The sequence below is a fragment of the Notamacropus eugenii genome, chromosome 2 (genome assembly GCF_028372415.1).
Source record: "Notamacropus eugenii isolate mMacEug1 chromosome 2, mMacEug1.pri_v2, whole genome shotgun sequence".
NCBI lineage: Eukaryota > Metazoa > Chordata > Mammalia > Diprotodontia > Macropodidae > Notamacropus > Notamacropus eugenii.
Genome location: NC_092873.1, coordinates 25,266,254 through 25,293,414, shown reverse-complemented (window position 1 = coordinate 25,293,414; position 27,161 = coordinate 25,266,254). Strand labels below are relative to the sequence as shown.

Sequence of the window (27,161 nt, the reverse complement as noted above, 5' to 3'; positions counted from 1 at the left end):
ACCGTGGGTAGCCAAGGCTCATGGTCTTCTCTCTTGCAGGGGATTCTTGGTTCCGGCTTTGCTCTGAAGGTGCAGCAGAAGCAGAGGCAGAAGCATTTCAACCGCCAGATCCCTGCTGCGGCCTCTCTCATTCAGGTAAGGTGCCTTCACCCCTTCACACCTGGGCTGTGGGACCGGGAGAGACCTGGCCCAGGAGTCAGGAGGCTACAAAAGCCTGGTTCTGCATCACTGGGAGTGAATGGCTTTGAAGGGCCCTGTCCTCCGCATGGCCCCTCAGGAGTAGCGGAGGAAGACTCCCCTGCCTCAGGTCCCTCAGTGGCAACTCACTTTGGGGATGCCAAGGAAATGTCCCGAGATCTCAGCTGCAGGATTGCGGATTTTATCAATGGACGGGACCTGAGCTGGAGGGGAGGGGAGGCAGAAACCACTGGGTCCATCTCACCCTCCCCTGAACAGGAAACCCCTCAGTCCTACTAAGTGCATTTTACCGAGCAGGAAGTGGACCTAGGGAAAGCTGGCAAGGCACCCCCACCTCCACCCCACCCCGCCATTTTGGTCTTTCTTCGAAGAGCCCTTGTGGATAGGACAAGGTCATTTAATTGACTGATCAAGCTGAAGGTCAAGGCAAACATCTTCCCGAGAGTGTTTCGTTTAGCTTGGCAGGGTTCAGCTGACATCCTTCCTTCTCCTGCCATTCCATCTCCAAAGTCCAGCATCTGCACTAACTGGGAAGAAAGCACTTTGGATTCTGGAGACCTTCTGGAATCGGCCCAAGGGTTAAGGAGAGTATCTGCACTCTGATCCTTAACCTGGGAGAGCTGAGGGCCTGGCTTGGAGGCCCCCATGGGGGGCAGCACCCCCTTAGCCAGGAGTGACTGTTGGCTTGAGTCTTCAGGAGGTCTTACTGAAGCTGCTGAGGGGTCCAGTGTCCCACATGTTTGGGGTTCCCAGACCAATATTGGCATTTTGGCATCAACTTGATTCCTGTAGCCCAAGGAGATCTATCCAGGACTCAGCCTCACATAGACTCTGATCTACTTGGAGTCTCTGTGCCCTGCCTTTGAACCCTGTCCAGAGAACAGTATATAGGCCTGGCCTTCAAGAGCTTACATGGAGAAGGGCCTTATTGATGAAGCAAGGCCATGGAGAGCAGAGGCCAAAGCAGGAATGAGAGGGCTGCTAAGCAAAGGCAGAGAGGCATCCTGCCTCCTCCACTCCCAGTGCTGATTGCCTTTCAAAGGCCTATAAATTAGGCCCATAAAATCGGACCCTTGCTCTGCTCCCCCACGGCTGTGGCCAGAGAGATGTTCCAGCCTCCCTCTCCAGTGGAAAGCCCCAGCCCAGGCCAGAGTGGATGCACATCTGTCCCTTTTAGCTTGAGGCATTCAGAAGGCAGAGGGGGCCAGGCTGCCACAGCAAGGTCAAAGTTGTGGTAGGAGAAGTTGCAAACGTTGGTCATTGGAAGACGAAAGTTTGGACTGAGGATGAAAAGACGCAGGAATCTGAGAGGATCCCTAAAGGTGGGACTGGAGGTCAACCAGACCTGGCCAGGCACCGCGGAAATACCTGCACGTACACACGCACGCACATGTACTGGGGGCTATGTACATATAACATACATGCACATGACATACAGATACATGCCATCTCGTACAAGCACATTACACAACATGTATGCACACTCCAGACACACGTGAACACACGACCAGATAAGTGGGTGCACATGACACTCATGCACATATCACATGTGTGAATACAGATACACACCATGCGTGTACATAGTTATGCCATACAATATTCAGGCACACAAGACACACATCCAGGCACATGTGAATGCATGCACATATGTCTACTTCATTGGTATCAGTGAATAAGGCCCCTTTGCCAGGGTTTGGTCTTGGTTGGCAGGGGACCCTGAGAAGGGCCACACTGCCAGGGTGGAGCTGAGATGAGATTAGAATCCAGGTCTTTTGAATTGTGAGGCAAACTGGCCTGCTGCCATGTGGACCTAGGGACATGTGCCTATGTGGGGATTCATGGGGCTGCATGTACAGAGAATGGTTAGAAATTTAAATGATGGAGATGCCTCTCTTTCCCGGGTTCCCTGTCTCCCATGGGCCAGGGAGGAGGAGGCGGGAGAGAGGGCAGAGTGCTAGGAGGTAATATCAAAGGAGGCTATGCCCCCCTCTCATCCCAATTTGAGTGCAGGCTTTGAGCGTGCAACCCCTGGGGTGGAGAGTGGGAGCTCAGGTCCCCTAGAGGGCGAGGGTAGCAGGCAGCCCCTGGAGCAGCCTTGATATCTCCAGAAAGGTGGGGAGGTCTTTGGAGGAGGGAGAAGGGAGGGTCCCCTCTGAGGTACAGGCCTGACTCTGGCCCTTCCCCTGAAGGAATGTGAGATGTTTTGGGTATGGAGTGTGCCAGGCCTGTCCTCTGCTAGGGCAGTGTCTCACAAAGACACTTGTCTTTGACAAAGTGTCAAAGACACAAATCTTACAGTTTCCCCAGCTCACAGGTAGAGCACAGGGGCTCCAGGGCCAATCGATTTGTGGGCTCCCAAAGTTGAATTTGGATTGAGGGGTGGGGGGAGAAGACCTTTGTCATCTGAGGGTCTTGGAGTCTCTTATTAACAAGAGCCAGAGGCTACGCCCTTCACCCATGGGCAGCCAGGGCGACTTGCTCTTGTTTAGAGGAAAGATGTGGAACTGGGGGCTTGGCATTTTGGCCACATGTGGATACATCTGGCACTCAGCTAGGTCTTCTCATCTTTGCCCCCTTAACCTGTCCATCCTCCCAACTTCCTCCTTCTGTGGAGGGCATCACCATCCTCCTGGGCCAGTCCCTTTTAATGGAATGGCTGCTCTCTACCAGGCCCTAAGCTAGGTACTGGGCATCCAGATTGAATGGATGTTCCCTGCCTTTGGGGGCATTCTTTAGGGGAGGTGAGGATGCAACAGACAAGCAGACACAGAAAGATGTGTCAGTCTGAAGAGTGCATTTAGGGTTAGCCACTAAGGAGATCGTGGCTGGCTCCCCATAGAAGGTGGCCCATGAACCTAACCTCCAAAAAGGCTAACCAGGCTAAAAGGTAGCCTTCCCAGCATGAACATAGGAGACTGGAGGTGGTGTCCAGGCAAGAGCTGAAGAGTAAAGTGTCTGGAGCATGGAGAGTGTGAAGGGGATTCAGGAGAAGTGAATGACCGATCCTATGGACCAGTATCCAGTGTGTGTGCTGAGAGTGTTGGAGGCATCAAGGACAGTTCTCTTCAGCCATACTTTAGGCTTGGTGGCTTCCAAGGGCCCTTCGCCAGGCTGAGGGGAAATCTGAGTTAGATTGATGTTTCCACACCAGGAGACAATATTGGAATTGTCTCCAGCACAGACATGGGTCAAGGTGATGTACAGATGCCATATAGGGCATCTCCCCCTGAAGAACTCTGTTCTAAGAACATCAAGACGTCATGTTTGTAACCAGAAAAAAAAACCCCAAAGTCCAAAAAAAGGGAAAAAAACAAGACTGGAGGCAACCTAAGTGTCTAACAATAGAGGGATGGTCAAACAAATTATGGTGCATTAATGTCATGGAATATTCTAATGCCATTAAGACTAAGTGTGAGAAACCTAAGGAAATCTGGTGTGACCTCTATGAAATAAAGCAAAATCCCCACAAGAACAACAAAAGCAGACTGGGGGCGACATGGTCCACTCTGACTGTGACCACATGAGAGGGAATGTAAATGAGGCAGAAGGAAAAGACAAAGAGCGCTGATGGGAATGGACTCTGGGCTGGGGCTGAGAAACTAGGATGTTTTATGCATTGAACTGAATTAAGTGAAATGTAAATAGTTACAAGGCAAGTTTAATTAGTTCCATCGCTGTTTATTGTTAAGTTTATAATGTCATTAAAAAATGCTCTGCTGCTCCCAAATTGTCACCTTTACAACCATCTATCCACCTATCTATCCTTTCATCAACCCATCTATCTGTCCTTCCATTCATTCATCCATCTGTCTACCAATCCATCTTTCCATCAGCCCATGTATCTATCCATCCATCTAATCATCCATCTGTCTACCCACCCATCCATCTACCCTTCTATCTATCCTTCCATCCATTTATCCATCCATCTACCCATCCACCCTTCCATCAGCCCATCTATCCTTCTATTGATCTATCTATTCTTCCACTCATTCATCCATCCATCTACTCACCCATCCATCCACCTTTCTATCTGTCCTTCCATCCGTTCATCCATCCATCTACCCATCTATGTTTCCATCCACTCATCTATCCTCCCATCAGCCCATCTATCCTTCCACCCATTCACTCATCTATCCTTTCTATCCATCCATCCATCCATCCATCCATTCACCCATATATCCATATATCCTTATTTACTTCCTTTAACCATCTATCCACCCATATAGAGAAAGGAAAGTTTGTATATGTGCCTTGAACAAAACTGAATTTTTAAAGATTCAGGATGAGCAGACCTCTTTTGTCAATGATTTCAGACAGCCTGGAGGTGCTATGCAGCTGAGAACCCTGATTCTTCGACATGGAAAATTTATATCCGAAAACCTGCCCGAAATTATCACCTGTTGTCACCCAGTCCCAAACCCAAGAAATCTGTCATGGTAACAGAGCTCTTGTGCTTTATTCTAGCGGGGGGCTATCTACCTGGTGTTCTTTTCCAAAGTGGCTCTGTTCTGGCTTTTGTTCTGTTGGGGCGAGGGTGCACAAATGCATGTGTATGCATGCGCAGATGTGTGCACACCTGGGAACTTGGGAGTTCTTGAGCCACGCCCCCTTACCCCATCATGCAGAAATCAGTGATTAATCAGCAAGCATTCATCAGGTGGCTGATGTGTGCCAGGCACTATGCTTGGTATAGGAGACGTAAAGACAAAAGCAAAACACTCCTGCCCCCAAGGGGCTTATAACCTAGGAGACAACACATGTGTTCTATGCACATGTGTGAACATATGTATATCTTGTTTCTCCTTCATTTTCAAAGAGGACCTGTGACGTCACAGGATGATGATTTCACTTGGTGTGAATTGGATTTAAGTGAGACAGAGTTGTGCCAAGTCATCAGTCTCACTCTCTCTTCCTGTGTCATTGAAGTCCAATAGTGGGACAAAAGTCAAGATGGCATATGTGTGTATATACATATGGAGAGAGAGAGAGAGAGAGAAGAGAGGGGAGAGAAAGAGAGGAGAGAGAGGGGAGAGAGAGAGAGGAGAGAGAGGGGAGAGAGAGAGAGGAGAGAGAGGGGAGAGAGAGAGAGAAGAGATGGGAGAAAGAGAGAGGAGAGGGAGAGAGAGAGGGAGGGAGGGAGGGAGAGAGGGGAAAGAGGGAGAGAGAGAGAGAAAGGAGGGGGGAGAGAGAGAAGGAGAAGAAGAAAGGAAGGAACAACATGTACAAAATGACCCTGGGGCGGGGAACACAAAGACTTCTTGAAGAAAGTGGGACCTCAGTTGTCTTTAACCAAATGAAGGCTTCTAGAGGTGGGGAAGGAGAGAGGGCCTCCACCCATGAATTGCAGCCAAGTGCCAAGTCATGGAGATGGGAGAAGGAGTGCTGGGTGTGAGGAGCTGTGAGGAAACAGCATTCTTGGGTGACAGAGTTTGTGAAAGGGAGTAAAGGGTCACAGAAAGGTAGGAAGGAGACACATTAGGAAGTGATGTCAGCTCAGGAGACTTCCTGGTGGATCTTGGAGATCTTAGGGGGCCAGTGGAATTTGAGAGACTGGACTTCAGGAAAATCCCACTGGAGGCTGTGTGGATTGAGTGGGGAGGATGCTTGGGTCAGGGCGTCCACTTATGAGGCTCTTGGAGGAATTCAGGAGGGAGGTCAAGAGACCCTGGCTGTGGGTGCTGTAGCCATGGATGTGGAGAGAAGGGGATGGATGGAAGAAAGGTGTGGGAATGGGACCATCCAGATCTGACAACTGAGCAACGAGTCAGGAGGAGTGAGAAGCCAGGGGTGGCACCTAGGTGTCCATGCTGCTGGAAGGATGGGAGAGCTCTCAACCTCAAGGAGGAAATTCAGAAAAAAGGACAGTTTGGGGGGAAGGTAATGAATTCTGTTTGGGACCTGGTGAGTCGGAGGTGCCTCCAAGATATTTCAGTGTGAAATACCCAAAAGGCCGCTGGTGAAGTGACACCAACGTTTCATACCCAGGGTCTGTGAGTCATGGGCAGAGTGAGTCCCTGGGAGCTGATGAGATCACAGAGCTTGGGGCAGCAGAGAGGTGAAGAGAAGGGAGCGAGAGGTAGCCTTGGGGGCACCTATTGTCATAAGAGGAAGGTAGCTGGAGTTGCTGGTCATCTGGGTCTCCTGTTTTTTAGGTAAAAAAGAAAAAATTCAAACTGGAGAAGGACAACGGGGTTGGCACTGGAGAGAAAACATTGACAGTGCCACATATCACTTATGACCACATAACAGAGGAGAGAAAATCAGACCAGTTTTCCATCGATGGATATGAAAATTCTGGTAAGAAAAGCATGGGAAGCCAGATTGAGAGAGGCCATGAGAGGCCAAATGCCAGTCTTTGAAAGGCTGCCCTGGGACAGCAGGATTGGCTTCCTCCTGTTGGGCCTCAGCCATCAGAGCCAGGAGCCACAGCCTAGATAGGGGTTTGGGGAGGGGGGAAATTGTGAAGATGCAGATTGAAGCTTCCTAGTCATGACAAGTGATTATCTGTGGAATGGGCTTCCTGAGGAGGCAGTCCGTGCCACTCCCTGGAGGGCTCCATGCAGAGACTCAATGGTCATTAGACCCACACACTGTCAGGGAGAGTCTTGCTCTCTACCTGCTCAGCAGCAGGTTGGATAGAGCATACAGGAGGAGAGACTTGTCTGTAAGAAAGGGAGGCACTTGTGTGCTAAAGCTAGACAAGATTCCAGCTTCCCTGTCATGTCAGCAGGGCCAAGGAGAGAGGAGAGTCTGTCTCTTGCCCATGTATCTGCAGACTTTCCCCTTTTCTTTGGAAAATCAATCACAGTCCCTTGTTTGTGGCCAGTCTGTTTCTCTCTCCACCACCACCCTTCTTCCTCTCCCTCCCTCCTTCCCCCTCTCTCTGTCTCTCTCTATCTCTCTGTCTCTCTGTTTCTGTCTCTGTCTCTCTGTCTCTCTCTCTGTTTCTGTCTGTCTCTCTCTCCTCTCTCTGTCTCTGTCTCTGTCTCTCTCTGTCTCTCTCTCCTCTCTCTGTCTCTCTGTCTCTGTCTCTCTTCCTCCTTTCTCTCTCTCTCCTCTCTGTCTCTCTCTCTCCTCTCTGTCTCTCTGTCTCTGTCTCTCTCTCCCTCCTCTCTCTCTGTCTCTCTCTCTATCTCTCCCTCCTCTCTCTGTCTCTCTCTCCTCTCTGTCTCTCTGTCTCTCTCCCTCCTCTCTCTCTGTCTCCTCTCTGTCTCTCTGTCTCTCTCTCTCCTCTCTGTCTCTCTGTCTCTGTCTCTCTCTCCCTCCTCTCTCTCTGTCTCTCTCTCTCTCTCTCTCTCTCCTCTCTGTCTCTCTGTCTCTCTCCCTCCTCTCTCTCTCTCTCTCTCTCTCTCTCTCTCTCTCTCTCTCTCTCTCTCTCTCTCTCCGTCTCTCTCTCCTCTCTGTCTCTGTCTCTGTCTCTCTCCCTCCTCTCTCTCTCTCTCTCCTCTCTGTCTCTCTGTCTCTGTCTCTCTCTCCTCTCTGTCTCTCTGTCTCTCTCCCTCCTCTCTCTCTCTTTGCTTTCTCTGTATGTGTCCTTTTCTCTCCCTCTCTTTCCTCTCCCTCCCCCCTTCCTCCTCAGCTGAGAAGTGGTCAGAATGGGTTGTCAAACCCTAGTTGAAATTGCTTTATCTTTGAATCATTGGTCTTGTAAGCTCAGGGCTGTGGTTCAGAATGCCAGTCACACCCGTTCTGCTTCAAAGAGGCATGAATGTTGGTGAAAACCTCCACATAGGGCAGCCTTCTTCCCACCAAAGTCACAGATAGACATGTTTTGAAAACATCGGGCTGTCTTAACAGCCCAAGTCAAAATGTTTTGTATGAGTCCCTACCATTGAACCACTGGCTTCCTTTTGGAGATCTTTGCTAATGAGATAATTGTTCCTTTGGGTCAGATGTGTTTAAAGCCTCTGAGGAGCAGGGCAGAACAAGGCACCCCTTGGCAGAAGGAAGCTCTTGTGATTAAATGGTGTAAGCAAGACCCTGAGTGTCACCTCCACCCACCCAGTCTTTGGGCCAGGGGCTGTCTCCATCACAAACTGGCCACTGACTGGGAGGGAATAGGAGGAGCACTGTAAACTTTGTCTGAGGGTGGACTCTCCTGCATGCAATTGACTTTCAAAGTGCCGGTGATGGTGTAGGGCTTGGGCTACCTAGAGTCAATGCTCCCCTGAAGAATCACCCCCACCCCTTCCCACTTCCTCCTTGTGTTGGCCTTGGAATCTCCTCTCCCCCCAGACTCCTGCAAGCCCACAGGCCCAAGGAGTCAGATAACGGGCCTGGATGGCAGGAAAAAGGAAGGCTCTTGTCATGGGCCCGGCAGGCTCTTTGTGTGCACGTGCCTCCCTTGGTCGCCTGGGGCACCAGGCCCTGCATCCGCACACATCTGCTCCCAATTACATTTTCAGGCTGAAGGCAGAGGCCGGAAGTCCTTGGACAATGGACTGGCTCCCACAGGGCTTGGTTGCCTGTTCCCTGCTGCCTTACCACAGCCAAACAAATCCAATTTGTATTTTAGAGCCAAAGCATGGTGAAAACACTTGTTAACAGCCTCCAGGCATCGCCACCCATACCTGCGGCCTACTCTGAAGGCGTTGGGTTCGAGCCCACCAGACCTTGGGGGCTCCCCCAGCCTGCTGGCTCACGCACAAAGGGTGATTGTCTGGACAGATGCCCCTAGAGCCAACCATTCAGCACTCACCCACTCCCCCTTTCTCTCTATGCAAATGATAGTGTTTTGGAAATGCTAATGTATGGATGCTGGGCACAATGAAAGAAGCCTCTTGGGAGGGCAGCCCTCCCTGTTTACCCAGCGAGAGAAGAATCCCCAGCCATCTTGTTGAATGGGGAACAGGCTGAAATGACGTCTGTCCATTCACACTCTTTGGAGTTATTAAGTCGTTAGTGATGGTGATGGAATGTTAATGATGCTCGAAATATAGACCAGGCTGGGTGTCCTTTGTGACAGGAGATTTCTCCTTCCCGGCTGGGCAAATTGTCACACCCCATCAGATTCCTCTGGCCGGAGTGGGGGGCCCAGGGAACAGGAGAAGCCTTCATGCCCACAGCCTGGGGGTACTGCTAATATCCACTATAACTTTCCTTTCTTTGCATTCTGGGCCTGGCATACGGCCGGGCATATGGCAGTTAAGAAAGGCTGATTGACTAATGGGCAGCGCTGCCCCCCCACCTTGGGGCCCTGGCTGGCCACAGAAGAGGCCAGAGGGAGCCAGCCCAGTAGGAGGCTTGTTCTGATCTTAGTGACCCTTGGGATTATCCATGGACTCTGCCATGGGAGGCTGCCATCTTGATTTTGAGGTTATAATATTAGGCTCAGGAAATATGGGTTCCCTTTGGAGGGGTCAGCTTGCCTGGACTTCTTAGCCTGTCTGCTGTGGCTGACGCTATTCTATAGCTGCTCCTGACGGGAGCCATAGGCAGGAGGAGATGGGGTCCTAGGGGAGCCCCCAGGGAAGCACCTGGGGAAGCCATTGTAGAAGTCCCAGTTCCCAATTGAGGGGGCCCCTGGAACTAGCAGGTCAGACTGTCCTCCCACAGGGCTCAGGAGCACCTTAGAATAATACATCTTGTCACGCAGTGAGTCAATAAACATTCTTCATGCTTCGTGTGCCTACTATGTGCCAGTCTCTTCTATCTTCTGAAAGGAACTGAACTAGCTCTGACCTTCAGGGAATCTCTGATCCTGTGACCTTAGAGCCAAGATCCCAAAACTCTGGTCTTTGTGCAACAACTAAAACAGTTAACAGGCTTTCTCTCACCGTGCCTTAGTTTCCTCACTTATCATGTAGGATCAGAGGTCTCTACCCTGTCATATCAACCTCGTGGCCTGTAGGGATGGTAGATGTGGGTGGAAAAGAACTGTGACTTTGGAATCAGGGGCCCATGTTCAAATCCTGGTTCATCAAGCTGTTCGTAAGGGGAAAGTTTCCCTTCCCCATATCCTAAGAGGCCTCCAGGTCTGGGTATTTGGCCAGCATGGCCCTAGGGAATCAGCCCTGCATTAGGGCCACCCACCAAAGCTCAAGCTTGGGTCCCATTTGGGTGGCACTGGACACATCCTCATTCCTCCCTGGGCCTTGACTCCCCCTGCCTGGGTAGGCAGAGGATTGACAAGCCCCATGCTCCTTTCTGGCTCAACCCCTGGAGGATCCAGGTGACAAAGGTTCCCCTTCCTTGAATTCAGGCCCATGAGCAGAGAGCAGAGACTGTTCTAGGATTCGCCATGAGGACAGAAGGACTGAGCCCAGAGCCCATGCTGTCCACATGGAACCCGATTGGGAGCAGAGGGATGGCCGTGCTGGTGCCGGGCCCCCATCATCCTTGGGAAGCTGTCCGGCTCACTCAGAAGTGCTGTTAACACAGACCACATGCCCTTCACTCCTGGGAGGGGGAGGCTGTTTTCCATGGGAGTTAGAGCTCATTGTTTAGACATTTTCCCTCAATGATTGGTAAATTCCTCTGGTGTCAACCTGGCTTCGACTGTCATTCCCATGTAAAACCTGTCAGGATGAGCCTGACCGTGTGGCCAGAGCCCAAATGGAGACCATACCTCAGGCCGGGACCTCGGCCAGGACAAATGCCAGGGGACCCTTTTCCTGGCCGGCTTTCTTCCTCATTATATCCAAGTGGGGGATGAAGGCCAGCCTTGTAGACCCACCAGCCGGAGAACTGCCCCACTCACTGATTCCTAGGCTAAGCCCAGGCCTGTCTTCATTACTTGTGACATCCACAATTAAAGTCATTTTGACATTAAGCCTTTCCTTGGCTCTGGTCTGCTTCCACGCTTGACTTGAAAGCCCTCGGGCAGGGGTCATCAAGTCAGAGATTGCCAGAGCCAGAAGGCCCTCCTTACAGACCTTCATCCCAGCCCTCTCATTTTATAGAAGCAGAAACTGAGGCTGGCCCCAATGGCACAGCTCGGCACCAGTGGAGCCAGTCGTCTCTGCTAACGCCCCCTCCCCATGTTCCATTTCCCAGGCTCTTGGGGTGTCAGCCACAGCTTGCCCATCACCTGCAAAGGGCCTGTTTTCTGAGAGGGCCTTCCTTGGGGAAACAGAGAAAGGCTGTGTGCGTGGGAGCGGGGCCTGAGGCAGATGTGGGGCTTCGAGAGAGGGGCCCCCAGGGCCAGCTTCTCACGGCTGACGCATGTAACTCATTTCCCCATTAAGAGTTCTGAGAACATCTGGAGACACTTGGCAACCTCCCCCTCCCTGACAGCTTTGATGCTTGTGTGAGGTGGGGAACTGGACCGTGTTCTCCTTGGTGAGAAGACAGCAGAGGAGGCAGGGGCTCTAATGAGGGTGAGCCCTTTGTTTGTCTGTCCCGGAATCCAGGGGCCTACCTCCATCCCCCTCATCCGGGGGCTCTGAGAACTGTGGGGGCTGGCTGGGAGAGGCCTAGTGGCTGGACCACCACGCCAGGATGTTCTGTGTTCTCAGGCGCCTGGTCTGGGCTCCCCTGCCACCTTGGAGGGGAGTGGGAGGGCAGCTCCTGAGAAGGTGGGCTGTGGGGTGGGGGTCGAGGCCTATGTATACTTCTCAGAGTGGCTTAAAAGGTGAAGTTCAAGCTGCCGTCCTCCAGCCCTGCCTTCCTCACTGACTGTTCCCTGGCCCCTCTGCCCAGCACTTTTGCTGACCCAACTCTTCTAGGATTCCTGACCCTCAGATCTGGGGATGGGTCACCTCTGTCCTTTCTCCTCTATAACCAGCTTCCTCGGGTCAGAAAAGTCAGCAGTTCTTGTCTGTCCATGAAGAGTTTTGCCTCTGTGTGTGTGTGTACATGTGAGTACACACATGTACTTATGTATGTGAATGGGCATGTGTGGATCTCCATGTGTGTGTAGGAAAGGCTGCAAAGACACCTCTCATTTCTTTTAGCCCCTTCTGTGGTTACTAAATCACCTCTCCTTCAGTCTCTCTCCACACTGACCCTGCTCCCAAGATCCCATGTTCCCTCACTCCAGGACAGAGTCCCTTGGACAACACCTCCTATGGCTCCCTATTCTTCCTGTATCCACCTCCCCATCCCCTCCAATCTGTCCTAAACACAGCAGCCAGAATGACCCTCCCTAGACATCTAGCCATGCCATACCTCAACTCCTGAATAAAGTCTAGCCTACTTGGTTTGGCATTCAAGGCTTCCCTCTTGTCCATGATCACTCTACCTTCTTTTCTCCTCATGGACAGTGTACTAGATAAGTGGGACGGCTCATTTACTATCCTTGGCACATATCCAGCATTTTCCCACCTCCACACCTTTGTTCATGCTGTATGCCTTATGGATAGAATGCCCTGGCCATGCAACCAGTTCCAAATCCATCTAACTATGTTATTAACCTGATCTGCATCTCCCTATCTTCTCCATTAGAAGACTGTGAGCCACTTTATCAAAGACTTTGCTAAAATTTAGAGGGACGAGGTCCACTGAAGCCCCATCTCTAGGTCAGCAACTCTGTCAGAAAGGGAGTTGATGCTCCTACTAAGCTATGCCAACTCTTTGGGACCACTGTTGCACACAGTCATCCCTTCAATGGCCCATTTGAGAATTGTCCTTGGAATCCTTTGGAATTCAAGTCAAGCTCACTGGCCTGCAGTTAAGAGATTCCATTCTCTTTCTTTTTTTGAAAATTGTCTAGCCATTGGCCTTGCCCGGGTCCTGTCCTCCCTCTCTAGTTGCCCATGTTCTTTCAGAAGTCAGCGCCAGTGAGTGACTCAGTCCTCCCATGGACCAGGTCATTCAGGAAGCGAGGTTGTGGTTCCTCTGGGCCAGTGGATCCAACTTCATAGAGAGCAGTGAGGGGCCCTCCGCCTCTCCCCTGACTGATCTTGGGGGTCATTTCCCTGTTATCTCTCTTTGTTCTGCCCTTTCTAATACAAAGGTCATTCTTTTTGTTAGAGAAAATGGACACCATCTCAACATTGAGCATGAGAGGACATACCTTTTCTCTCTTGTCCAGATCTTCCCACCTGTCCTTCTTTGACCCTCCCTCTCTCTCCAGTGTTGTGAGGCATTTGTCATTCCATCTGCCTTCCTTCCTCCTACCTAAGGTGGTCCCGAGCCCCTCAGGGCGGGGAGCTCATTGTCTCTTCCACTCAAGGCCTTGCATAGCCCTCCACAAAGAGTGAAATGTCATCAGCGGTCTGTCTCACAAAGTGACAAATGGGTGAGCTAAGACCCAAGTGACCAGTGGGATGTGGCTGAGTCAGGCACCGTCAGTGAAGGCCAAAGCATGGGCATTCATGCTGCAGGAAGGGCATGGGGGAGCTGGGGAGCATTCAGGGCAGAACAAACCAAGACCCAGAATCAGTCCAAGGCCCTGAGCGTGGTCGGCCTGGTTCTGAGGAGCCCAACTGTGTGAAGATCTGCCCTGCGCAGGAAAGATTCACTTTGTTCTACCTGGACCCAGAAGGCTGAGCTGGGAACCCTGGGTGTCAAGGTGTTCCTGGACAGGAGAGTAGCCCAAAGGGGAAGATGGATCCTGGGCTGCTGGGTCCCTCATCAAGTCTAGGAGAGCCTGCAGGTGGCAGTGGGGATCCTCCAAAGGGCCACGCTGCACCCCATGATGCCAGAGTTCCTTCCAGCTCAGAGAATCTGGGAAATGACCATTTGGAGGAGAGGTCTAGGATCATAGATGTGGAGGTGGGCCATCCAACCCAGACTCCTCATTTTACAGATGGGAAACTTGAGGACCAGAGAGAGATTAAGGATGTGACTGAGGTGCCAGCACCAGAATGATTGGTTCCCAAATACAGAGCTGGTCCATGACCCAGGCTACCTTGATGACTGGGCACCAAAGGAGTGTTGTTGGGGAGGTTGTGGTGAGGGAGCCAGAGAGAGCTCCAAAAGTCAGCTCAGCCCTTAGTATCTTAGGCTCCACGCTGATGTGCATTGAGTGCTGGAGAGTGGGGGGTGGACTCTTCTCTTCATGGGGGAATTGTCCCAAACCCCAGGTTGTTTCCCTATAGAAGTCTGGGAGAAGCTGTGGTTTAGTAACTCCAGGATGTGCCTGAGAGCTGAGACACAGTGGGAGTGAAGAGGAGGACAGAGAGAATGGGGGCACCAATGGTCCAGGCCTGGTGACCCATTGGTAGGGCAGGGGGAGCTGTCAGGACTTGGGGTGCCTTGGACAGAGGAGAGAGTGAGGGCAGGAGGGTGGGGGAGAGGGTGAGCTCACCCTGGAATGCTGCCCCGCCAGATGAGATCTCTGGTTTCCTGAGGATGGAATCCAGAGCCTCAGGCCGACCCCGCTCATCAGGGCTCGGCTCCTCTGTTGGGCCTCACTTTGGGCCCTGCAGACCGTCAGGGACTTCCAGGAGTCCTGCCTTTCGTCCTGGAGGTAGGCTGTTCTGTGTCTTAGGAGGGGGACAGCCAGCTGCCCCTCGCCGGGGATGGGAGGGGGCCGGTTCCCCCAGTCTCAGCTCTGCTCTTCATCTCCTGGCTGTTTTGTCAGTCACGCCTTTCCTTAGGCTTTGGAAGCCAGCCAGTTCTGCTTCCATCCTTGAAGCCCTTGTCTTTCCTCCTAGACTCTCCCACGTTCCCCTTGGGAATCCTCCCTCCTTCCTTGCAGGATCCCCCCCATCCTTCCAAGGCAGCTGAGAAAGACTGTCCCCCAGCTCTGGGCACGGGGGCCTAAAGATAGCCTGAACTGTCTGTGACTCCTGTCCCATCAGGGACCCATTGGCAATGGCCTGGGGTCTCCTTAGGATTGGACATGGTGGTGGCTGGGCTTGCAAGATCTTGGGTCCATACCCTAGGAATTTACCTGGGCATGATTAACAGGCTCTTGGTTTGTAGTTGGTAAAGCTGTGGAGTTGTGTGAATGCCCTAAGACAGGTGGGCAGGAGAGAGACCCATGAAAAAGTCAGTTAGGGCTGCTTTGAAGATGCTCCTCATCTGTGAGGGCCATACCTCCTCCCTCCATTACATCCCAAGCTGCTTGGAGTTCTGGGGTCCCCCAAACGTGCACTTTAAAGGGAGAGCAGGTGAACTAAGTGGAGAACTGCAAGCCCACGAATGAAAGAGACTTCATACTCTTTTCCCTGCCTTAAATGTACACACACACACACACACACACACACACACGCACACACACACACACACGCACAAACATACATATAGACTCACACACACATACACACAAATTCATAACACAGACGCAAATACCCACAGACATACTCACATGTACACAGACACATATACATGCACACATGCATACACATGTTCCTTTCTTGGATTTCCTTGCTTCTGTGGAGGGCTCTGCCCCCCAGCCATCCAGTTCCTGAGGTTGGTGCCCTCTCTGACCTCTCCATTCCCCTGCCCCACATAGCCCACCAGCAGTCAGACCTTTTTTGTCACCTCGTGTCTCTCTGTGCTCACACAGCTGTCCCCTCCTCAATAAATCCAAGTAATTCCCTGTCCCCTGGGGCTGGCCAGAGAAGCCCAGCTCTCTCTGACTTCTTTGACACCGCTTGCTTCCACACACGCCCTCTGCAGTTCCACCCAAACAGCCTCCTTGTCACCTTCCTGCACCCAAGATGCCTCATCTCCCACCTCTGCACCTTTGTCTGAACTCCTCTTCCTCTTCTCTGATACCCTTTTGACTCCCTAGCAAAACTTAGCTCCCAGGACACTTCCTCTCTGCGACCTTTCTGGGCCTCCCATTCTTTGTTCCCCACTATGGTTACCTTGTGAGGTGGCCTTTGTGGAAGGTACTGTTTCCTCAGGCCCTTTTGACATGGATCAATTTAATATTGTCTGCCCCATTAGAAAGCACTGGGCTTCCTTCTATATGGTGACCATGGTGGGTTAACAGTGTGTGTGCATCTGTATGGGAGTGTGGTATCTGTGTGTGTGGGTATTTCATAGGTGTGTGGCTGTGAATGTGTGTGTGTGTATGTGTGTGTGTGAGTATCGTATAGGTATGGGTGTGGTGTGTGTGTATTAGCTGGGTGGCATGCCTACAAGATCCTAACGGGCCTCCCCCTCTTCTGCCTATTTCTACCCAGTGAAGAAAAGTCCTTCCTCACTGGAGGTGAACCCCGGCCACTTCCTGAGAACCAACAGCTTTGCCGAGGACCTAGACATGGAAGGGGAGACTCTGCTGGCCCCAATCACGCACATTTCCCAGTGAGTGCCCATTTCAGCGTCGTGGCTCAGGGGTTCAGGGGCTCAGGGGCTCTGGGCAAAGGAAAGGGGCCCTTTGTCTGGCCTGAGGGGGCCGTATTACCAGGACACAGATAACAGGCTGGGTCATGGATAGGTTTCGCTTTGGTCTAAACTTTTGCAAAAGCTGGTTTATCCCAGACCAGCAGAAGGAGAAGAATTGACCAGAAGGACAATTTTCTCCTTCTGATAGAATGACAAAGGTCCTCCTGAGCCCTGGAGGCAAGGGCCCCTCCTGCCCCCCTCAGCTCTGTGGGGATTGGAGGCTGGGCCCTTGGAGATCCCTTGGTGGGGGCAGTTTCTGCTGGTTCAGCATCACCCTTGGCGCAATCCTCCCATTCCCCCGCCTCTTCCTTACCACTCCCCAGGCCACTTGGAACCCCAGCCAGGAAAGCTTGGCCCCTGTGTGGTCCCAGCAAAGAACAGAGAGGATCGAGTGCCGGGTCTCACATGGGGGGTTGCCTTGTAATTCAGTTCTCAGCTTGGGTCTCATGAATCTCCAAATGGGCATACCTAATAATCAATATTTGACCCAAACCTAATAGTCCAGAGCCATGCCACTCTAGGGACCAGGTCCTTTGCTTTTGCCACCAAGTTCTGAGGTCCCAAGACCATCCCCAGATCCTCCTTGGCTTGTCTTGATGAAGCAAGATTGATGTTTGCAAAGGAGAGTTGAGAAAAATGTCCTTCCCTCCCATCATGGCAGATATAGGAGGCTATGGTTACAGAGCGGCGTGTACACCATCACACACCGCCGAAGCATGTTGGTGCTTTTTCTTTCTTTAAATACTTAATCCAAGAGGGCTCCCTGTGTAGGGGAGAGAGATGGTCAGAAAAGAAGGAGATGTAAAAGCAGAAGTCACTCGTTAAAAACAAAGAAACTCTGAGATTTCTTGGGGCTTTTTCTGGGCTTGGACTTCTTTGTGTTGGGGCATAATGGCCTGTAATTTAATGAATGAAATGAACTTCAAGTGGAGCTGGAGTCAGAGCTTGGATCCAAATCCTACCTTGGCTACATCCCACTAGTGTGGTCTTAAGGCAAGCCCTCTGTGGGCTTCAGTTTCCCCTTCTGTTAAAGGAATGTGTGGGGAGGTGTCTTTCCCCTAGTGCCAACTTCTCTGGGGGAGGGTGGGGGTGCCCTGTTATATAGAAGACAATAGAGATTCAGGGTGCCAAGATGGTTGGAGAGGAGGAGAAAGCAAAGGCCGGCTGGGGCGTGCCCAAGAGGGTGGTCAGGGTCCCTGGGTGGAAGCTGCCCTTGGGTGTGGTCTCCAGTGTAAGGAGATGGCCAGAGAGGAAGGCACCACTGTGTTGACTTGAACTGGCCCAATTGTCCAGTTGGGGGCTAGGGGACCACCTTGGCCTAGGGAAAGATGGAGGCTTGGGGTTGGGTCCTTGGCAAACCCAGCCTGGGCCAAAATGGACACAACATCCATATTGCCAGGGAAGTGGCTAACTTGGACTTGTCTGTGGGTCTGGGGTCCTGGGGCTCTTCCTGTTAACAGAATCATGTGCCCAAGGGTCCTTACTCCTTATGGATCTGTTCTAGAGCTAAGAGGAACACATCCCCACTGTGCTAGAGATAAGGAAACTGAGGTCCGGGGAGAAGCTTGCTCTCTATCCCGATGACTGTGGAGGCAATGTCCACCAGGAACAGCCCCTCCCTGCCCCCAGTGGAAGAATGGAGAAGTATCTGGGCTCCCCAAGAAATCCCTACCCAGAGCTATCTTTACTTCCAGCCCTGAAGGGGAGAAGGGTGGCCCTCTTCCTCCAGCTCTCTGATTTCTCCTCATTCTATACAAAATGGGGGTGATTCTGGCCCCCCACAGCCGTAAGAGCCCCACAAGGGGCTCAGGGTCTACAGAAGCTGGTGACTTCTCAGAGACCTTTAGAGAGACTAGAGCTGGCACACCCTTGTCTGGCAGCCTTTCCCATTTGGGTTTCTAGCCTCTGACCAAGACTGTTGGCCCCCACTTGTTTCCATCCCAATGTTGACTCTCCACATAACCAGTGAAGGCAGATATTATATGGGACCAGCCTCACAGTCTGGCTTTCAAACCCACGGAGCCGCCAGCAGGAGCCAAAGGACACTTGGGCTTTCTCGGGACGTGATGCTGAGAGATTTTCATCCATGGAAAATGTTTCTTGGGGAAATGTGAGCTGGGGCTCACAAATGCCCTTTCACAAGGTGTTTGGAAAAATCCAGAATGTGCACAGGTGGCAGCTGTCTGGCCTGCCCCAGCCCTGGCCCCCTGCCCATAGGCTGGATTCAGGGATGGCCGGGTACCCTGAGGGCCCCGTGCTTGGTGCTGGGGACCCAGGGACAGATCAGAGAAGACCCTGCCCTCAGGGGGCCTTCCCCACATTGCGCACTCACCCTGCTGTACTGTAAGACAGGCTGGGGACAAAGAAAGCCTCTGGAACTGGGGGGGATCTAGGTGGGTGACATGGGGCTGGGCCCTGAGGGGCAGTCGAGTCTCTCTGTGTGAGTCGGGGCCTTGTCCCCTCTCCCTCTGTGGGCATCGATGGGATGGCAGAGGAGAGGTCTGGCCAGGGGCTGCGTCTCTATGGCAGAGGATGTGGTCCATCTGCAGGGATGCGTTAGCGAGGCCTCTGGCCATGAGGCGGTCGTGCTCATTTCCTGAGCTCCAGCCCTTTGACCCCCGCTGATTTCCTGGGGTTTTCTTGGCTGGCCCACAGCTTCCTTGCCGTGGCCTGACAGTCGTTCATACTGTTTCAGAAAGATGATTCTTTTTTTTTAATCATGCCCTTTTATTTCCCAACACCCTTGTGAAGCCTGAGAAAATATTGCCTTTTTGTTCTTTGCTTTCAAGTGGTGAGGGCTGAGGCTGAGTCCTGCTGGCCCTGGGTTTGCTGGTGAGAGGCTGGGCCTGTGGTTAGGCAGGGCTGAGGCCCTGCTCTGTTGGCCCAGCAGCAGGAGGGCTGGTGAGCCACAGAGTTATCGCACACCACGGCCTTTCCTCCTGGGTCCATACAAGGGCATCTTCTAGGTCTGCCCCATACACCTGCTCCTTCTATCCTGCCTGACAGCCTCCTGCCTGAGCCCCTTCCACTGTCCCAGCCATGAACCCACAAGGCCTTTAGGGGAAGCCTTCATCTCCACTCCGAGTCAGAAGGCTCAATTTCCAGCTCAGTCTTCAGTGCCTGGTTCCTCTCTCTGGGTCTTGGTTTCTCCCTTTGTAAAAGGAGTAAATTGGATGGAAGAGCTCTCCAGCCCCTTTCTGCTCTGGGTTGCACCGAGGGCAGCTCACGTAGGGCTCCCAGCTCTCTCCAGCCAGGGATGTGGACATGGACTTTGGACCACGGGTGGGCTTGACTTCTCAATGAGCTTAAATGCTCTCGGAGGAGAAGGGCTCCCTCTCTTTTGTCTCCTGGCTCTCACACAGCTATGAGATCTGGGCTAAGTGCAAGCTCTGGTGTACAAACACTCACTGAAGGCTGTGGGTGTGGATCCTAGGTGGATGGGTGGGTGAATGAGTGAGCATTCAGTTCTCCCCAGACCTGTGTCTGGCCTGCTGGTCTTCCTTCTGAGGCTCAGGGGGCCATGGCTTCCTCTACGGTAAGATGCTGACCCAGAAAGTCTATGCTCACCTTTAGGGGCCTCGGAGTGTGGTCTCTCTCTGAGCAGGGACCACCCTGGTAAAATCAATCTATCCATAGGGTCAAAAATAGATTGGACTCCCCATCCGGGATGCTGGAGGGCACTTAGAGATCATTCAATGCTGTCCCTTCATTTTATACCCAAGGAAACTGAGGCCTCAACCCCAAACCACACAGGTCATAAGGGGCAGAGGTCTAGGCTCCATTTGTAGGCACTTGGGGATTGTATGGGAATCTGGAGAAGGCAGGGGTGAAGTCTTGGGAGGCGGAGGCAGAGACAACCCCCAGAGACACCCTTCCCCTTGGAATGGTTTGGGTGTTCCTCAGTTCTGGCAAAGGGTTCAGGGTGCAATCGATGGGTCTCAGAAGACAGAGGATGGGAGGTATCCCTGAGATCTCAGGGACATGGGCCCAGCAGGAAGGGGCAGTTCCTGGTTTGTCTTTGTCTCCCCAGTGCCCAGCAGAGAGCTGAGCAATAGGAGAAGCCCAGAAGTGCTTGGAGTAAATGGGGCTTACAAGGATGAGGAGGATTGGATTGAGACAGGAGAGAAAGAAAGCAATGGTTGCTGAATTCAGAGGGAGGCATGACTTGAAGATGGGGGATTAGAAAACCTGGTCCACACAAAGGCCACTGGACCTGGGCTAGCCCTTGGAAGGTGGGCAGGAGAGGAGTGGAGTTGGGGCTCTGGAGAGCGGTCTGAACTGGTGGGCCTGAGGGGAGACGGATCCCCAAAGAGCCCCGAGGCAAGGGAGGGGATGTGGCTATTCCTGAGGGAGAAAAGCCAAAGTGAGCTAGACCCTTGGGGTCCCTGGGAAGAGCAAAGAGAGCTGGTTCAGCCCTCAGCCCCAGGCCAGGGTAGTGCAGTCATTCCGAAAAGCACATCTGCTCAATCTGGGGGTGGTGATGGCACTGGGATCCTATGGTGGGGGGCTGCTGACCATCCTGGTCATACAGCGCCCCTGATTCTGCCCGCGCTTTCACCTTTTGGACAGAGGGGCCAGCGAGGGGGGACTGGCCTTCATTCTGCCTTTGCGCTCACCATGGACGGCACATTCCTGCATCTCTCGGAGGGAGATGGTCTGTATCATGATTGATGTCCAGTAATTAAACTTGAATCCAGCTGCTTCATGAGTCCAACAACTCAGAGCTCATGGGAGGGAGCAACAGTGAGCAGGTCCCATTCCTGGGCTTTCCGAACAGAGGTTGCTTTGGAGACGGTGTCTGGCAGAAATGAATGCACTTTTTGGGGGGCAGCTGGGGAGCGGGCTGTGACTGGGGAGAGGGTGAACAGGAGAGCACCCCTCTTTTCTTCCTCCCCATCCCAAGTTTTCTTTTTCTTCAGGGTTTCACTGAAGTGAGATGTATTATCATCCTGGTCCCAGTCCAGAATTAAAATTAAAAACATAAATAAAGCGACATTTTGTTTCTATTAGGGGGCTCTCCCGCCCCCCATGCATGGGGAGAGTGAGATAATTGCATTGTTTGGAGCTTTGAATGTCTCCGGGGGCGGGCTAAGCCCCTGTTGTTCTGGGGTGTGTTCAAAACGAGGGATTTGAGGAGAAGGAGAGAAGGCCGTGGAACACAGCTGTGAATTACTCTCTGACATCTCGAGGGTCCTGGTAACGTGATTGTAGGATGACATCGACAGAAAGCTGCAGCTGGGGGCTATTCGGGGCCAGGCTCCTCTCCTCCCGGCCCACCGGATGAGAAAATCTCCGGTCTAACCCTCTGTTTTCCCCCACCCCAAGTTTTCCTGTAGCCTGCATCCCCCCTGTGCCTTCCCAATGTCCCCCCAGCTTTTCGGGGTTCCCAGACATTGCCACTCTCCTCAGGAGACCACAGGGATGGGAGATCTCACTTTCTTCTGCATACCTAAGCCATCCCTTGTCCGCACCATTCTTTGGGGGCACAAGAAATTCCCTGCCTTCTCACATCATGGCATCTTTTGTCTGTACTTTATATCCTCAACTAATTTCTAAGCTCCAGAAAATGACACTTCATCCTTATCTCTGGCCCATGTTGTCCTAGTTCAGGGCCCTCTAAAGAATGGGTTTTCAGATGTGTGGGTTGAATAGGTGGAAGACTGAGGACCAGAGCCCTTGGTTGGGTATCATGGCTTCAGCCAAGCTGTCCTCTCCACCAAATGCATCTGTTACCATGAGGACTTGGCAAAGCCAGTGAAAGGAAAGGATTCTTGATATAAGCTTTTGAGTGAGCTGACAGATGTGCTGAATTCAGATCTGTGTCTTTTACTCAGGAGGTTAAGGCACTATATTCTTAGAGCAGCAGAATAGACCATGCTGGAGGGCAGCTTAGATCTTAGAATCCAGAAGGTGAAGAGAGATTTGACCACAGAATATCAGTGTGGAGGGATCTTAGAAGTAGACCATGGAATTTCAGATCTAGGAGCAATCTGAGAATATGTGACATGGAATATTAGAGTTAGGAAGGACCTTAGAACATAGACACTGGGAGAGAACTTACAGTGCAGATTGTCATAGCTAGAAGAGACTTTAGAATATGTGACATGGAATGTTAGAGTTAGAGGGGGCCTTAGCACACTGAATGTAGAATATCATAACTGGGAGAGCCTTTGCAACATAGAATGTCAGAGCTTAGAACCTTAGTCAGACCCCCAAAAAGAGAACATGGAATGCACTGAGAACATAGAGTATTGAATGCTAGAGCTTTGGAGCTCCTTTGAACATAGAACAAGGACATGGGAAGGACATTAGAATATAGAAGATGGAATGTCAGATCTGTTGAAAAGCTTACAAAATGGAGTGTCAGAGCTGAAAAAGAACCTAGAACACGTGACATAGAATTTAGGGCTAGGAATATGACATGACATTTTAGAGCTGAGAGAGAACTTAGAACAAAGAATCTTGAATGTGAAAGCTAGGAGGGAAATTTCTGAATATAGAATGTGGAATGTTAGAGCCGGGAGGCATCTAAGAATTGAGAACTTGGAAGACTAGGCCTGGGAGAGACCTCAGAACATGGAATGACAGAGCAAGAAGAGAATAAAGAAGGCAGAACAAAGAATGTAAGATCTAGAAAGGATCTTAGAACATAGATCATGGAATTTGTGATCTGGATAGGCCTTAGAACATTAAACATAGACTGTTAGAGCTAGGAAGGACCTTAGAACATGGAATGTCAGAACTGGGAAAGACCTTAGAACATGGAACATAGAAGGTCAGAACTTATATAGACCTTTGAATACAGAACATAGAGTGTTAGAGCTGGGAGAAGCCTTTGAATATTGAGCATGGAATGTCAGAAGTGGGGGAGAATTCACAACATGGAATATTAGAACTGAGAGAGACTTTATAATATTGAACAGGAAATGGCCAAGCGTGAGTAGACCTTATAATATAGACTATCTAATATGCAATCTGGAAGGAACCTTAGAACATGGAATGTCAGAGCTGAGAAGGGTCTTAGAACATGAAACATGGAGTGTCAAAACTGGAAGAAAGCTAACAACATGGAATTTCAAAACTAAGAGAGATATTAGAATGTAGAATATGGAAAACCACAACTGGGAGAGACCTTAGAACACAGACTGTGGAATGTCAGGGGTGAGAAGGACCTTAGAACACAGAACATGGAAAGACAGAGCAGAGAGGGACCTAAGAATATGAAATTTCCTATCGAGGAGGAACTTTAGAATATGGAATGTTAGAGTTGGGAAAGTCCTCAGGACATAAAGCATGGAATGTCAGAGTTGGGAGATACCTTAGAACCCAGACTGTGAAATGTCAGAGGTAAGTAAGGTCTTAAACCATAGAACATGGAATGAAGGAACAGAGAGGTATGTTAGAATATGACATTTCAGCACTGGGAGGGACCTTGGAATATAGAACACCAGAGTTGAGAAAGTATTTAGGACATGGAATGCAGACAGAAGCTGTTGAGCATAAAACATTGAACATCATCTGGGAGGGACCTTAGAACTCAGAATGTAGGAGTGTAGGACAGTGCACACAGAAATGGGAAGGGGTTCTCCCAAGGTCACATGCTGAGGACCCAACTGTCCTGACCTAGCCTGGCCTCACTCTGCTGAGCAAATAGTTTGGGAGGGCCTTGAATGTCCCACGCCCAGCTAGAAGTGACCTCGCCGGCCATGAATCTGTCTCTCTATCTGACCCCTCCTTAGTGCTCCCCTATGACCAGTTTGGGTGTGAGGCACCGTGATAGCTTGGGATCTCCCTAGGCAGGGCTTACTTCTTCCATCTCTGTTTCTTTGGGTCTTTGGACATGGTAGATTCTTGAATGGAATGGACCATATTGAGGAGGTCAAGATCCTGTGAATGGGGAAGGGAATGGACTGGCACACCCTGTGTCCTCCCAACTACTGAGCTCAGAATATGGTGGACAGCTGAGGACCTGGGCAGAGAGGCATGTATGGGTGTGGGTGCCCAGGCCTCGGTCCTCTAGCCCACTCTTGGGGAGTATGTGAGAGTGGATTGTCTGAATGGAGGTCCATGGACCTCTTCCACCCCTGAGGGCTGCTTCTAGCATGTGTTGCCCTTCCTCTGTTGGGCTAGGGTTGGCCTGGGTGAGCCCTGGGTGATCAAGGACCAGCCCAAAGGCATAGCCAATGGGTGGGAGAGGGCTTCCAGGCTTCTAGGAAAGGGTCAGTGTGACCAGGAAGCTATGTAGGAAGAGAGCTAGACATAGGGTCTAAAGACATGGAGTCAGATGGCACCTTGTCCTTGGCAGAACCAGAGTGCCATTCCTCTGTGCTTCAGCCTCCACACTGACTGGATCTTTCTGGTCATATTTGCAAATGATGCCATTTTGGTTCTGAGCTTTGTGGATGTGCCTCCTTAGAAGGCTTCTCTTACCCACCCTAGGACCCTCGTATGAGAAGCCACCACTGTTGTGTTTCCCCAGATTGAGGAGAGGCTTTCCCCCCCTTCCTTTGCTCTGTTCCTTGACCCCGGTCAGGACAGCTGTTAGACCTTGATGGGGAGCTGCGCCCCCTCCCCAGCACCCTCTGGGATCCTCACTTTTCTGGCCCATCCAGAGATGGAACATTTTTTCCCATCTTCTTTGCTCATGTTTTCCTTAGGTTGGTGTCTGGATTTGTTAAATTAAATTGAATCCTTTCCAGTTTGAAACACTTGAGCGATTTTTCCCCCTTTAAATCACCGGGCTGGCTGGAAGCCGCCCCCAGAGCCTATGGATGGGGGCCGGGGAGCTGGCGCTTGTCCGGGGGCAGGGATGGGGCTGCCAGAGAGGCCTCAGGACGTTGGGGAAGTGGCTGAGCTTCTGAAACCTCGGATGGTCCTTTAGGTGGAGTTGAGGGTTTTGCCTGGCTGGAAATTCTCCCCCAAATATGAAATTTTGCTCCAGCAGGCAGAGTCCGAGGTCTTTTGGGTGTTTGAACCAACTCCAGGAACAATGAGCTTCCAGCCTTCCAGGGCAGGGCTCCAACCTTCCTTGATCTCCCCCTTGGAGCCTCTCACGTTGTCCTCTGATAGCAGCCCACCCCTGACCTCTCCTCTCTGGCTTCTTGGGTGTCTGAAGAGGTGCTCTGTGCCCCCATAGACCACAGATGCCACCAAAGCAGAGGACACATCTGTGTCCCCTTTGGATCCTCTTGGTAAAGAAGGAGGTGGTTGGAGGTCCCATCTCTTGGCCCCAACTCTCCATCATGGAGGGTGACTGTCCTGGGAACCAGCTTCCAGGACATCCACAGGAGAGGAATGATATGGGGAGCAGAGACTGGAAGGCAGAGGGACCTGGCATCACATGCCAGCTTTGCCCCAACCTGTCTGTGTGACCTGGGGGACAGGTCCTCTTGACCCTCTGGTCCCCATCTCCTCATCTTTAAAATCACACATCTAAAGTAAATAAGACTTTCTAGCTCTGAAACTCTTAGGGAAGGCCCTCCAGGTCATGCCATGGGTGTGACCAGTGAAAATTAGGAATCTGGAACTTTGGGGAAGGAACAGGAGAGGTGTGCCTGATCCCTGGTGGGTCTGTCCTTGGGAGAATGGTTCTGAATGGCCCCATGGCAGAGCCAGGAGCCACCCACAGGCACAGAGACCAGCTGAGTCAAATTTCCTAACAACAGGGGCAGCCCAGGGGAAGACTTGGGATCCTCCTCAAGAGGGGTCTTCAGACAAGGCAGCAGGAGGACTTGAGGAGAGGGGTCATCTTCAGTCTGAGATACTACGACCTAGGGTCCTGCTCATGCTTGACACCGAATGAATGAACATATGTTCACACATTAGGAATAGTTCATGAGATTAGACATTAAGTATGGAACTTTGAATAGTTTTTAGATTAGAAAGAGGAGAGAATGAACCAGAAAATGGGGTAGAAAGGGAGACCAAGGTGGAGCTCTTGGGTTCCTGTTCCCCTCCCTCCTAGTCATTAACTTCACATATGACCTTGAACAAGTCCCCACCCTTTCCTGGATCTTGGTTCCTCATCTGAAAATTAAGGCACTTGCCCTGATCTCCAAGGCTCCATTCAAATCTCAAGGTCTGTGAGGCTCTTGTTTGAGGAGACCCTTCTGGAAAGTCCCCAAGTCACAAGTGTATGACTGAGACAGACTGAGACCAGGATGGGTAGGAGGAGATCCTAGAGTCAGTACTTGCCCCAGCCTGGGGAAGAGGACTCAGATCAGGACCCATTCCATGGAATCCTCAGTTCAGAGGACCACTGCCTCTCTTCTTGGTCAGGAAGCTTTTGTAGCTTTTTTAGGAATTATTGTTTATCCTTCATTTTCAGAAGACCGTTGACATCATGGGGTATAACTATAGAAGAGTTATAGAGTTTAGGGAGGACACAACCCCTGCCCTCAGGAAGCTCCTAGTCCAGGAGGCATCATCACAGACAATTTTAACGCACAAGATTATAGGTCCAGGGGACCCAAGAGGTGCAAGCTCAGTGCTGGAAGAGGTTTCAGGAGAGAAGGCTACTCGCTGAGTGTGTTTGTGTGTGTATGGGGGGGTTGGGAATAGATTAACAAAGGAGGGAATATTTAAACTAGACCTTCAAAAATGAGTCAAGACTTGAGGGAGGGAGGTAAAGAGGAACCTTCTAGACCTGGGGCCCAGGATGCAAAGGCCTGGAGTTGGGATGGGAAGGGTGATGGCTCTTGTGGTCTGCTGGGTTGCAATGCATACCACTTAGATGGAGA

General features: G+C 51.5%; 1 protein-coding gene across 2 annotated transcripts in view; it reads left to right on the top strand.

Moving 5' to 3' along the window:
* KCNQ1 (potassium voltage-gated channel subfamily Q member 1) overlaps nucleotides 1-27,161 on the top strand; it is a 319,334-nt gene that overhangs the window by 109,189 nt on the left and 182,984 nt on the right. For both annotated transcript variants that reach the window (XM_072639473.1, XM_072639474.1), the window contains 4 exons: nucleotides 40-135; nucleotides 4,512-4,634; nucleotides 6,351-6,495; nucleotides 16,221-16,341. In XM_072639473.1, the coding sequence (XP_072495574.1) occupies nucleotides 40-135; nucleotides 4,512-4,634; nucleotides 6,351-6,495; nucleotides 16,221-16,341 (485 nt within the window). The remainder of the gene's footprint in view (nucleotides 1-39; nucleotides 136-4,511; nucleotides 4,635-6,350; nucleotides 6,496-16,220; nucleotides 16,342-27,161) is intronic.